This window comes from Micropterus dolomieu, linkage group LG12, assembly GCF_021292245.1.
Source record: "Micropterus dolomieu isolate WLL.071019.BEF.003 ecotype Adirondacks linkage group LG12, ASM2129224v1, whole genome shotgun sequence".
Taxonomy (NCBI): domain Eukaryota; kingdom Metazoa; phylum Chordata; class Actinopteri; order Centrarchiformes; family Centrarchidae; genus Micropterus; species Micropterus dolomieu.
In genome coordinates this window covers 2,340,830-2,355,351 of record NC_060161.1, presented here as the reverse complement: position 1 = coordinate 2,355,351, position 14,522 = coordinate 2,340,830, and the positions used below count along the sequence as shown (strand labels likewise).

The 14,522-nt window shown below is 40.2% G+C and overlaps 1 protein-coding gene across 4 annotated transcripts in view; it reads left to right on the top strand.

The window, feature by feature from the left end:
• The window catches only part of atrnl1a (attractin-like 1a), a 233,381-nt gene that overhangs the window by 175,304 nt on the left and 43,555 nt on the right, over window positions 1–14,522 (top strand). For 3 of the 4 annotated variants that reach the window (XM_046065149.1, XM_046065150.1, XM_046065156.1), the window contains one exon: window positions 10,918–11,013. In XM_046065149.1, coding sequence (XP_045921105.1) covers window positions 10,918–11,013 — 96 coding nt within the window. Of the gene's footprint in view, window positions 1–10,917; window positions 11,014–13,145; window positions 13,288–14,522 lie in introns of those variants that run through there. The other variant, XM_046065151.1, reaches the window with a different exon arrangement.

Below are 14,522 nucleotides of genomic sequence, written 5' to 3'. Positions count from 1 at the left end.
AAACCTTCTTGCCACAGCTCGCATTGATGTGCCATCCTGGATGAGCTGCACTACCTGAGCCACTTGTGTGGGTTGTAGACTCCGTCTCATGCTACCACTAGAGTGAAAGCACCGCCAGCAAGTGACCAAAACATCAGCCAGGAAGCATAGGAACTGAGAAGTGGTCTGTGGTCACCACCTGCAGAACCACTCCTTTATTGGGGGTGTCTTGCTAATTGCTTATAATTTCCACCTGTTGTCTATTCCATTTGCACAACAGCATGTGAAACTGATTGTCAATCAGTGTTGCTTCCTAAGTGGACAGTTTGATTTCACAGGAGTGTGATTGACTTGGAGTTACATTGTGTTGTTTAAGTGTTCCCTTTATTTTTTTGAGCAGTGTATATGGCTGCAGCAACAACAGATTCCAAAGGCCCAATCAACTCTTTTGCTACCACTTGTTAGTGTTCAGAACAAACTGGACACACAACCAACAACTGGACAGTGGAATATGCTGCAGCTGTGGTGTCTTTAGACATTTGATACCTATATTTTGCTCCTCCTTTTAATACCCTCTCATAGTTTCAAAGCTTCATCGGAAGTAGCTTAGTTAGAAGGTAATTTGCAAAGCCTCTAGGGATGAGCGAGTACACCATTATCTGTTCAGCCAACTGAGTTATCTGTGTTTTTATATCCATGCTCTGAGTGGGCAGTGCTTCAACATGCATGGTAAATAACCAGTAGTGGGTAGAATTGTAATTGAATTTATTATTAAAGGCTAGCCTCTTCAGATGCATCATCTCATTTTCAAGAGGGTCCTATAAACACAAATACAGAATACAAAAGACAAAACATAAGCAAAAACATTACATAACATACATTACAGATACACATACAAAACTCATTCACTCACAAACTCGCTCACCAACTCACACCAACCCCTCCCACTAACCTACATTTAAGTTAAACAATACAAGTTGTAATAATAATAATATCACCACCAGTAAATTTATAAATTTTAATTTAAATTAAATAGATTACAGAGAAAATAATAAAAAATAAATGAGAAAGTATGAAATTTTAACAGATAAACAAATGAACAGAGGATTGAAGTTAACTTAAAAGTTAAAAGCATAAACATGTTGTTTTAAGGTATAGAAATAGGGATGATCTCAAAAAGCGAAAATAAGTTATAGATCTCAAGGAAAGAGGAAGATTATTCCAGTCCCATGGTGCTTTATATTGAAATAATCTACGTCCAACTTCTTTATAAGTTCTGGGTACAAAGTAAAAGGGGTATTGCATGTGTCTGAGTGGATATGAAGATCTGCATGGAATCAGATGCTGTTTTAAATAGGAGGGACAGTTAAAATAAACACATTTGAAGATAAACTGAACACAGTGGAATTGCCTTCTTGATTTAGGATGCAACCAGTTTAGTGATTCATACATTAAACAGTGATCAGTTCTATAAGGACACCTCAAGACAAATCTACAAAGCGAGTTAACTACAACATTAAGGGGCATTAAATTAGTGTCCGTGGTATTCTGGTAAACAGTGTCAGCATAATCAATAATAGGCAGTATCATCTGAGAAATTATTCTTTTTCTGACAGGAAGAGTGAAACAATTAATAGAATTAACTAGAAGTTGTTCATTTAAGCCTGAAGTTGATATGTATTGATCAGAACTTGCTGTATTTCTTGAAACTATTCACCGAACAGCCTCAGAATTGAGCTTCAGAGCAATGTTTTTGATTACAAAAGTAAGAACTATTTACAGAAGAGTTTTTTTCTCCATAGAAGTTGCAATATTTACAAGTACAGATATTGAAACATTTTACTTTAATGATGCATGTAAAAACTACATTATCTGTACCAGATACTCGATTCAGCCAACCACTGAACACATTGGATTGCAAGTGGATTGTGTTGGTTGCCCATTTATTTCTTTTATTCCAGTGGTGTCTCTGGATCTCCAATGGCATCAATTGTAAATTCTGCAAGTCACCGGACGTGACTACCAACTATTGTTGGTATTCATTTAGGTAAAACTCCACCCAGCTACTCAGCCATCACTGAAGAGTTTCTCAAGTGTTTTGTCCAGTCCTGGAGATGGTGTATTGGAAGCTGGTGTGGAGTAGTGGATTGTATCAGATGAGGATATCAATGCACGTGTTTACTCTGCTCAGATGCCGCTCACCACATTCAGCCAGGAGACAAATGTTGCCTGGAAACTTGGCAAACATGTCAGAAATGAGATTTGTTATCTCTCTATTGTGGCCTCACTGGCATACAAATTCAAGAGACAGAGAAGTGTGTGTGTGTGAGAATCTGAGTGTTTGTCTGTCTTTCTGTGCTCACACCTGTTTGTGTGCACACATCCCACAGAAACATTTGGCAGTCGATGGTAAAAGTGTTTTTATGATGTAAATCCACGGGTGCACCTGTGTGTGTCTTTTGTAAAGCAGATGCATTGTATCAAACAATCAGACCTGCGGTGTCTCTGTGGACACTGCGTCTGAATTGATTCATTCTTCCTTCAATAGCTAATATCATATTTTATGCCGAGCTGCAAATCCTATCTGTCTCCAGTCACAGCATTGAGCTTCAAAAGCCACATAATGAGGGAATAATTGAATACTTATCAGTATCAAACATGGCTGTATGAATGTGTATGCGTGTTATTTGTGTAGATGCCTATCACGGGATTCAACAGTGCTCCAAAATCAATGGATATGCCTGCTTAGGTGGGTTCTAGTGATGCGCACATCGCAGTTATGTTCACGGATCGGGCAGGCCAGGTTGGTAAAGTGAACAGTCTGATGAATGGTGGATGGCTTGATGGGTGTGTGAAATATGGTGAAACGTCTCTCCGTTAAGAAAGACGCTGTGCTCATTTATGTACAAACCAGCGTGACTTCATTGATTATTGAAATCTCCCGACACGCCGACAGGATCGGTCGGGATCTAATGTTAATTAATGTTCTGTGTTCTTCTACAAACTCAAAAGTCTCATACACAGTCCAGGTCCATGCGGTGAATTAGTTTGGAGTAAAGCAGCCGTTCTCCTGATCAATCCAGTTATTCGTTTTGCATCTTAAATGTCCCACAATATTTGCTGTAAAATTACTGAGTTGGGCACGCCCTAAATCCTCTTGTGCCATGCACTGTAGACCATGCGCTATAGATTGTTTTAATAGCTGTTTAAATAGGTGCCTGGTGTGTGTCTCTTTTTTATCTATTGTCTCTTTGTTACTTTTTTGAAAGTGTGCGTGTGTCTTGGTATCTTTCTGGGTGTATGTTTTGGAATGGATGTAACTCTGTTTTTGATTTAGATTTCCAACTTTGGGTTGGGGGAAAGTTGGTGCCCGGAGTGAAAGACCAGGCATAATGTATATTGTTGTTTTCAGGGCAGGTTATTCTACTCAGAAATGCAATCACTTGGCAATGTTAGCAGTGCATGCTCCAGGATGCTGAAGAAAAAAAACTATATGGAATTTGTGTCCAGTGAGTTGAAGGTCAGTGTCTGCAGGTTTTGTTTATTCAGTCTTATCACTAGTAATGGAAGCAACAAGCGATTATCAGCTTATCCATCATTTTACCAATGTCATGTATTCATTTTCACTTCAGTGTGTAGATGATCATTATATCTTCCATCCATCCATCTATCAATCCATCCATTCTCTAATCTGCTTATCCTACATAGGTTCATGAGTGGGCCAGAGTCTGTCCCAGCACACAGCAACCATACACCACCATTTGGTCAACACTATCACAGAGCTAACATATCTAGATAGACAAATTCATTCACAGTTATATTAACTACAGGAAATGTTGAGTTTTCAGTACACTTAGGCTTTTTTGTTTTGTTTTAGTGACAGTTTTGACAGTGCCAAAGAGCGTGCGACCATAGCATCAGTAGCAACTCAGTATGGCAGAGCCTATGCATCATAAGCGCGTGTGAACAGTGTTGTGTAATTACTCTCACTGTCAGAAGGTGCAGACAAAAGTTCCGCGCCGCAGGTTTAACAATATGTTAACGGAGCAAGGCATGGTACTGAGGTATTTTCTAAGATTAAATGTAGTCCTAAAGGGTAATATACATGTTATGGAATCAGTCAACCAATGTGATTGATATTTACCTGGGCAGGGATGGTGTGTCTTTTCTATTTGGTTGTGTTTTTTACACCCATCTTGAATCCACAAGGCACGCCGTCCTCTTTCGGAACGATGCAGTCAGTCTTTCTTTCGGTTTAAATAAAAGAGAAATGTGTCCATTTGTTGTCTCTCCACTTTCTTCTCACCTGACAGGCCGCTGGTGAAGATGAGGCTCATTTTGAGAGGCCAACTTCCAGAAGCTGATGTTTTTGTTTTGTTTTTTAAGCTTGCTAGCTTTATAAGTATGCTCTGACTAGGTTAGCTTGGTCACATTAGTTATACTGAAAGCTGGCATTTGCGATGGCACCGGACGTGCACCAAGAGCAGGGGAAAAAACGCCCAATAAGAAAGATGCATGGAGGCAGTAAGAATTTATATTATATATATTTACTCATCAGGGCACAATTAATAGAGATTTTGCTGAATTACTTTAGTCAATATTTTTTTTTAATTTATGTTGTCATTACAATTTAGTGAAATAACAGGACGTCAGTGCATACTTATTGTCAACATGTTTTTGGATGGAATAAACACTAGTACCCAGAGCATATCCACATAGGCACAATAAAACAACCAGCAAATTTAAGAGAAAATGCCCTGCTGGCTCCATCTCAACATAGACTGCCCTAAAAGGGTATTTCCGAAGAGATACTGTTCTATTACTCGATTTAGCCTGGGACAGTACTGCTAACTTTTGTGCCGTGACCATTTCTCTCCAAAAATTGACTTCCAAAAAACTGAGACCAGAATTTGTCATGTCTAATTGATGTGTAAGCCTGTCTTGCTCCAGTGACGCTGAATAAGAGTCTGATTTTGTGGAGTCACATAATGCTTGACCGGATTTTACATTAAAATAAGATTGTGCCTTTTACTTTTGGTGTTGAACCATAAAATGCACTGCCACAGTCACACTTTCCATCTGCTCATTCTTATATTTGCATTTACTTTTGAGGAACCCAGCAGACACCTTTTTAAGAGGAACCTATATTGCACCACTAATGGGACACTGAGAAACACAGTAGCCCAACACCCATCAGTCTCTGCAGGGCCAATGGAGATATTTGAAGATTTCTCAGTAATTACTTAAGAAAAATATTAAACATTGAAATTAGCTGTAAGACTACAATGACTAAGAATTTGGGAACAACCAAGAGTTATATGCCTTGTCTAGAAATGGTTGTTTCCTTTGTAGCTCTGATTAAAACATTAATCAGACCTAAACCTGCAGCCTTCAGTGGCATTGATTAAACCATCTTGTTAGGTTACAGATGGACTGGAGGAACATGGACGCTGATGTTGCATTACATCTTTTGGGGAAACAGGAGCTGTAATGTTGGATGAGAAATGTGTTGTTCAGTAGGTTCACATCAGCAAATTCTGCTGTGTGTGTTTACGTCGGGTGTGTTTTCTATCTTTATTTAGTCTTGTTTGTCTGTGTGTGTCCGCCTCACCCTACTTCTTTGTTTCCTATGCTATGTTATGCTTTGTTATTTTACAATTAGATTGCATTTTTTACAAATTTTTACACTACAAAGCCAACAAATGTGGACACATGTACTGTATGTGTGATTGTTGAACGTCTTTCCCACACCATTATATGTTATAATAGCAGCATTAATCTGCTGCTATTGCTACTGCTTAACTGCACTCAACATGTTGAAATAGGAAAGGGTCTTCCCCAGTTTGGCCATATTCATTTGATCATACACTGTATGTTATTAAAATATTTTCATCGAAAGTGAAAACATACGTTGTTCCATCATACTGGAGGGTTTTTATGTGTATATTTACAGAAATTTTGTGCCACAGAATATGAGATACATGCTGCTGCATTATTCCCCCACAACACACAAACATCCACTCTGACATATGTGCTCAGACTTGCAGATGTGTTGACATTACTATAGTTTTTACCTTGCTGAGCTGATGTGTAGTTTAATTGCAGCTGTAGTAGCAGTGAGCCACTCGTCGTGTTGTGAGACCCGTCATTTGCACAGACGTGCATCCGAAATCAGCAAACGGCACATTACACAGATATTTCCAACTCGTCAAACAGGACAGGAAATTTGAGCTTGCAGGTGCTACGTTGGTTGAGCCACGTTCTGTGATGCATAATTCGCCATGTGATTGGCTTCATTGTTGCAGCACTCTCATTTTCCTCCTGGCTGTTTATGCGCAGGTCTGTCCAGCTGAGATGGCTGGCTGGATAGATGGATGCTTGAATGGATGTCATGCCTCCCCTCAAGGCTAGATAAACACACACACACATTCAATTTGGAGTGAAAGCATGGACAAATACTTTTTAATGGAGTGTCTTCTTTTGAATCAGTTTTAATTTCAGGCATCTTGCTAAAATCCTTGAAACCACAAAACTAAATATTATTACCCTCTCTCCCTTAGACACATACACACATATAGCTCCACTCCACTCCTCATTTTGTCATCCACTTTGTGGTGTCTAGTGTGGTACTGCTTGTTTACAGCACAGCAGAGTTAATTAGCCGTTTTATGGCTGATTTACAGGCCAACAGGCAGACAGAGAAGACGCCTGCTGCCTTGTCCTTGTTGCCCGCACAAGGACTTGTCGAATAGGGCATTAAAAACATTAAACCTGCATGAGCGCACAGACAAGTGGAATTTGCATTTGTACATATGTATACATATGACAACAAAAAAATAATTCCATATGTACACTCAGAACACACAAATATGACCCAGCTCACCTTTATGAGTTTGTCTAATCTTAATAACTCATGAGCAGTAGCTTTAGGGAAGAAAGAGCTGAGAGAACACCCCTCATGACAGAAATTCTCAAATAAATGTGAGGCACATATTTCAACTATTAAATTAATCGGTAACTATTTCTGATAATTGATTATTTGGTTGGAGTATTTTAACAAAAATGTCAAAATTTTCTTATTCAGCACGGTGCCCGGTCGCTCCGATCTCCCGTCCCTGGCCCACACTTCTGCGTGCACACTGTTAGATCAGCTTACGTGTTAATTTGCTGGTGAAATCAAGTTTGCACACGTTTTTACTCACGCAAACCTTTTGTAAAACAGGCCCATGGTGTCTTCCAAAATATTGTGTATGGGGAGACGGCAAACAGAGTAGTGACACGATTTAGTACCAAACCAAATCTGAAGAATACTTCCTCTCTGGGGATATTTATCTTTCCTAGACCTACAGAGATTGTCCAAATAAGGTTATTGTTCACCCATCTATACATGTGTGAAGATTCTATTGGATATTGGTTTAAAATAAGACACTATGTTTACCCAATCCAACGTCTACCTAAGTCATGTTGTGTGTCATTCAAGTCACATGCAACACGGTCTGTAATAAAACAAAATAAAGATAATCTCCACCTCGTGTTACCTAGGAGACGGATCAGAGTGCATCCTTACCAAGACAGCTGCGTCAGTCTATCAAGCAGGCAGGCAGAGAGGAGAAACGGAGTCTGACTACTGAGTCACAGGCTGTCACCTTTGGCCAGCAATTCACCTAACATGACTTGGGGTCACCTGTGTCAGAGTACCTTTAAAATTCCTTCAAAGTTTATGTGTATGCACTTGTCAAAACATTGTTCTACATTGTCATTTGTTCAGTTGAACCAGTAAAGCCTTTAGTCAGCTCAAGCTGTATGGGTGTAACAGATGCACCCAAACAATGTACAAACACACGTTCAGATATATACAGTATATATGTTATTAAAAAAAATAATAAGTCCCCTAAAAAAAACTAAATTGGATTTAAAATTATGTGCTCCAGGCTAATCCAAAAGTAACTTAAAGATGGACTGTGAGAAGAGAACATTATCATTATCACATTTGTCACATATCTTTGTTTATTCCTTAATTTGACTAAAATGATTTCTAATAAAAAATGTCAAAGCAGTTAGCAAGCCTGAGACTGTAATCAGCATCAGTTTGTTCTGCTTGAAAATACCTTGTGTTTACGCCTCTTTCTTTGAGAAACAAAGGCCGAAGTGATTATTTCTTATCTCGATATTAGCGTTATACTGCTGTAAACCCTCTTGGGGGTAGAGGTTGGGTTAGATGGTCGGGTGTAGTCTCTGACACCAGAGACCTTTGCTTGACTCCCCTGCCAACATTTAACATTTTTTCAAGCATGTCTTAAAGCAACCCTCACATGCCCACGTCTGTATAACACTACTGGTCACCTAGGTTCACAGTTCCAATTCCAAAGTTAACTGTAGATTTTGTCCCCCATCATTAAAATCACTTTAGAAAAGGGATCTATTTGCAGTAAATATAGACAGGAGGAACAATTACAGCTGCTATGTACATATGAGCACGTGTGGGTTCTTTTAAGACAGACTTGATTAAAATGTTAACCGGATTTCGGTTTTGGAAGGAATTGTTTTTTTTTTAGACTACACAAAGTAAAAAAACAGAATTGTTGTCTTTATCAGGCTGTTTACAAATCTATGTAAAATCCCAACTACAAAACGAACCTCTGGAACCCAAATTTTAAATGCCTAGTGTGTCTCATTTGTAGATGAAATTAATTATCATTTCTTTGTAAATATATACCATAATAAAGCAAATCATGATGCACTTGTAAAGGTGTAAAATTGTAAAAGGGGATATATTACCTCATCTAAAGCTCAAAGTACACTAACACCCTCTCTCTCTCTCTCCCATACCTTTTCACTTTACCTCTTACAAATCTAAGCTGACACCAGCAGGAGGCTAACAGCGATGCTAGCAAGCACACACTGTCATCTGAGCAGTGTTCGCATAGCAGTGACAGCTAACAAGAGAAGACATCACATTAGCCGGCACGGCGGCGTGTTAGCAGAGCGGTTGCCGCCGCCGGAGCACCTGACTACGCTGATGTAGCTACAGGTGTAGAATTCATTCATGCTTAAAGAGTCTGACACTGGCAAGTGAGCAGCCGGCGGCGCACAAGCAGAACACCTGACAGCTGGTTAATGTCAATGTGCAGTCTTTTTTCTCAACAGCAGGAGAGGACACAGAGATACGGGAGGTGCATCAGTTTAGGCAGAGGTGACAGAGTGTGGAGGCCATTGACTTTTAGGAGTGGTTTGCTTCTTTATTTTCTTTTGGTTATCTGTATGCTTAGTTTTTATTGTCTTTGCTTCTGTTTAACACTCTTGTTGTCCATTATCTTCTTTGCATCTTTGTTTTTTTTTCTTTAGTTGACTAATTTTACTTCTCTGTTTATTTCTTCCTAAAATGTTCTTTAAATTTCCCTCTTAAATCCTTGTTATGGTTCTTTTTGTTGTTGTTGATTTTATTGTTTTACATTTTTAACCTTATCTCTTTGTCATTTATTGGCTTGATGGGATAACTGATTGCAGAGAGTGACAAGAAACCTAGGAAAGAAAAGTGGGATTTTAACATCATGTTACTGTTGCATCTTTTGACTACTTCACCACTAGTATTCCCCAGATTTTTTATTTTTCTTCATTTCTCTACCTCACTGTGCTTTGTCAATCGCTGGGTTTTCCCACGCTGATACATAAAAGTTCATCTCATGTTATTCATTTTTAAACCATCACAGATTGTAAACAAACAAAAGTTTTTCTCTCCTGTAAGGGTCACAGTCTGCAGCCCAGCTTCTCCATCTGCTTTCCCTGTACTGGTTTCACCAATCAAAGGGGGGTGTGTGTGTGTGTGTGTGTGTGTGTGTCACCGGTGCTGCACCAGACCAGATTTTCTGGTGAAACAATAAGCAACATACTGATGATTAGAGCTTGGCGAATATTCGGCCAGAAATGAGTTTGTTTTGCGTGAAACAGGTGGCCACCCCCAAGCTAAATGTAGAAACAAAACCCCATTAACATGTCTGTGGTGGAGTGGAAAAAGCCTGGAAAACAGGGCTTTTGATGGAGAGAAGGTTGATGAGGGTGCAGTGAGCATGTTGTTTTCTCACAATGAATTTGTGTTTCCTAACAGCAATTCAGGTTTAGATACATATAGACACTTAACTCTGTTGATGTTGGTGTGCGTCTTTGTTTTACTTTGTGTTGTCTGTGTATGCACATGCATATTTATTTATTTTTTTTTAAATGTACTGTATATTTGTGTTTGTGTTTTCAGTTGGGTGTTTGGACCTCATGCTGATAAAGGCCTCAGTGCCTGCCTTTGTTCATCTGACATTTCCTCATTAATGTATTTTTCCCGCCCTCCTCGTCCTCCTCCTCCTTCCCCTCTGTTCCCTCCGTCCCCCCCACCACCTGGCATTCCCCACTCCTCTTCGCCTTCCTCCTGCACGTCTATCAACCATTCTGCTTTGATCTCTATCTCCTCAGTTTCCCCATCCCTCCTCCTCCTTTCACCCTTTTCTATTTTCTTCCCCAACTGTCCTGCTCTGTCTCTCTTTCTGCTACTTTCCTTACCCTCTTCTTTTTCCAATTTCTTCCTTTTCCTATTTGTCCCCATCACTCTTCAACCCTCATCTCATGCCATCCTTTTAACCTTCGTTTTCCCCTTCAATCACACATGGTTATCGGTTTGAAAGGAATGCATATGTACCATTTGGTTACTGAGGAAAATCTACAGTCCCGATAGTTGCAAAGGAGAAATTGAGCAACACTCAGTTCAGAAACTATCGTTAAGATCCTGTTGAGAAAGGCATTTGGTCTCAGTAGAGTTGCTCAGTGGCCAGTGGTCCAACTGTACATGAATGACAATGTGTTTTTGAGTTAAAACAGGATGGTCTGTCAGAAATGTCCCTCAAAATAACATGTTACATTAAAAATCCTTTCTCTTTTTTTGACCCTCTGCAGCAGCTGATGAGAGAGCGACAGCAGATGGCCAGCCGTCCCTTCGGTTCGGTTGCTGTAGTGCTGGAGGTGGGCGGTGACCAAGAGGAGCTGCTACAGGTCAGCAAAAAGATCCAAATATGAATGCACACAGAAACGCACACATATGGGAAATCATGTTGTGTTGGGGGAAACACACAGACACACACACACACACAACACGGTGATTGAGGGCAGTGTGTTAATTAACATATCCATATCTGCTGAAACAATGGCAGCTCTTGGCAAGTTTGACACTGAGACTTTCTACAGTTTAGACTGACACAAACGCATAAGGATACCAACTGCTTTGGGCCTCTCTCCTTCTGCCATGGCTGGTGTTGTGGCCCTGCTGTGGGTGTGTTATTGTGAGGGTGTATGTGGAGAAGCAACAGGATGCAGATGCAAGCTTGTCTATTAAACACGAGACGCGACACTTGGTTTTATTTTTCGTTGGCCAACTTTTGATTTGAACCTCAAGCTGAGGTGATTTTTTTGTTTGCTTACTGGGATATAGAAAGATGGACTCCTAGGAGATTTGAACTGAGCCCACTGCTCCCTTCCCTCAAGGGAGCAGTGGGCAGAGAGAGTGTAAGGGGCCAGAGAAAAGAACAGAATCATATATTTTTTAGCTTCCCCTGAGAAGCAAAGAACACTAAAAACCACTGAGCAAAGTCTGTTGTGATCGGAGGTGAATGGAGTTGTCCATCAAAATGGTTCACGAAGACAGTTTGACATCATCTGGTGTGCTTTGAATGCCCAGAGCCAAGTCAGCATCAACCCATGTCAATTCAGAAAGAATGGCTGTGGTTATAACATTGTTTTCTGATTAGACAATAACAAACACAGATGAATGCAGTGGGTACAGTGGTTGCTCATCCTTTAACCTTATAAACACCATATAACCATATATTGTAGGAATAACGAGATGGGGCAGATGTTTTTTTTCCTTTAAATTAACTATATATAGAAATCAAATTGATCTTAATATATTTTTTTATAATATGCAGACTTGTTTTTTAAAAGATAACACTATTATTTCTAAACCTAAACTAGTCCAAAACTAATATTGTGTACAAAATACAAGTTGGCTATGCGGTAAACTAGACATCAACCAAACTGACTAGCAAGTGAATATGTTAGTGTGCAGATGGTTTTCAGCTGCTCAATGTGAAATTCGTTACAGAGATTATCACATTTGTGGTCCATGGCATCCATAAATTGACAGAATGTGACACATGCTCGCATGCGTCATAGTCAGTGTCTTTTTTTGTGAAGCATTGACGTCTGCAAAAAAAAACAAGATGACATTAAACTTACTTTTGGAACCTCCGCTAATCGGGTGTAGACAAACACAGCTCAACAACAACATCCACATTAGGCCTCTGGGAGGTACTGACGTCAACAAAGGTGGAAGGCTGAGGGGAGAGCGTGCAGCTCGTTTCAGTAGCCCTCTTTTCACTTAGCTGTCCAGTGTGAGAACAGTGCGCTCTCTGTGATTCTCCGGCATGCTGGCACCTCACCTTCACCCGCCAGCCCTGAAGGGTCCTCATGAGGCAGTGTGGCTGGCGGAGTGTGGGCCCTGAGAGAGGCAGCTGGCTCCACAGCTCATATCAGCCTCTTGTACAAAGAGATTACAGAGCACATGCTGTAACATGACAGTGGCGCTTTCAGTGAAAGGGTAACCACCAAATCAGACGGGCGCTTCCCCTGCGGGGGAGTGGCAGGCACTTGTTCAAACGGTGGTGTCACCTCTGTTGTGAGATGCCCGTTCTCAATGACACACTCATGCAGGGTTTAAATAAGTAAAGGAGCGTGTAAGTTGTGGAGTGATCCTTTGTGAATAGCAAGTAGGCCCCAGTGTTCAGTGTGATGTTGGGACATGAAGATGTGGAGGTGTGAGAAAGTGATAGCAATCCAGCCTAACTTATGAATGTTGTTAAAAGTTAAGTTTTGTGCCCTTGAAGATTTGCTCATTATTTTTTAGGTTGTGGGTGTGAGCCAAATTGCCTTACCCAGAGCAGGAGGCATTGGGTAGATATATAATAGATACTGATACTACAATATCATAACACAAGGTCCATGAAACATACTCATTTGTCTTGCCTTGCCTTGATGTAACTCATTTCAATGTATTAATTATCCCTGATAGAAGGAACGCATTATGGGAAGTGAACTATTACCCCTGAGCCATCTCTGTCACTCTCCCACAGCCACAGTGACGCTCTGTGACAGATGTTCCAGGAGATTTGCAGCATACAAGAGGTCAACCAGTCTGAAAGAAAGCCAAGAGAACAATAACCCTCATTTATCAAACTGCATGCAGAAGTGCACGGATAGCTTTGTAAATCCTGAGGCAGGGATTGGATGATAGACCCTGTATTTCAGACTCAGAGGGATATTGAAAGTACTTCAGTTTAGATGCACAATTAGATTGACCCAATGGACTTTAACATGCACTCTGTGTAGAACAAAAACTAATAACATACTACAAGGATATTCATCCTGGCTGCCTAATTCTGTGTACCCATTCAGAAATGCATCTGATTCAAATGGCTGCATAACAATCTTTTATATTTGACAGCGGTGGAATAGGTTCCCCCTCCCTTTGTAGTCGGAGCTGGATCATACTGTCTATTAATTAAAATTTTCATTATGTGAGAAAAGATATTGTTTGGGATCTTGGCTTATCATAATGTTGCGACGCAGCAGAAATGTTTTTTTCTTTACATCAAGCGATTCAACTTCCTAAATGTATTACACAAACTCGTTTAATGAACAAACAATACCTCGATGTCTGTCATTGTATTCACATAACTAATTACTATTTCACTTGAGTGTAACTATCATCTGAAACCTTCAGTAGTTTGTTTAATTTAGTGGTAGTATCAGGTGGGAGATATTCTCTAAAATTCCACCTCCACATATCTCGCCTCTCTGTTTGAAGTTTCATCTCCTCACACAGTTTGTGCTGAAGGTTACAGAGACAATGGTGTTGGAAGGCTATCTGCACACGATGCTTAATTAGTTTTAGCTCTGTTTCGACCAGGTTGGACTCGGCTCTGCTCAGTTCGGTTCATGTGCCTCAGGAGTACCTTCCCTTATCACTGCCTCAGCCTGGTTTCCATTTCATTCTTGAAGGTGAGAGACAATAGGGCAGAAAGCTATCTTCACACTGAGGTTAATTACACAACATCTGGTTCATAGTCAAGCATGCAGCTTAGCGTAATTGTGTAATGAATGAGGGAAAGGGAACATTTCCATGCTGCCCCGCTATTTTATGTTGTCCCGCTTATGCAGCAACAGAGTATGGTTAAACAAATTGTCATCATCACCTCATTTCATGCTATGTTTAGACAGCAAGCAAGGGACCTGTTGTTTCCACACTCACACAGTGATTTGGTCTGCACAGGAAGGATGGGGAGGTGTGTGAATTAGATGATGATGATATAATTACATGGAAAGGAGTGTGGTGCAATTTGATGGAGGATTCATGCATCATAAATGGCGAGAGTTGTGCTTTTTAAATATTCGTTATATCTGTATTTATTCAGATTTCCCATTTTTATACGTATATTCCATCAGTTGGT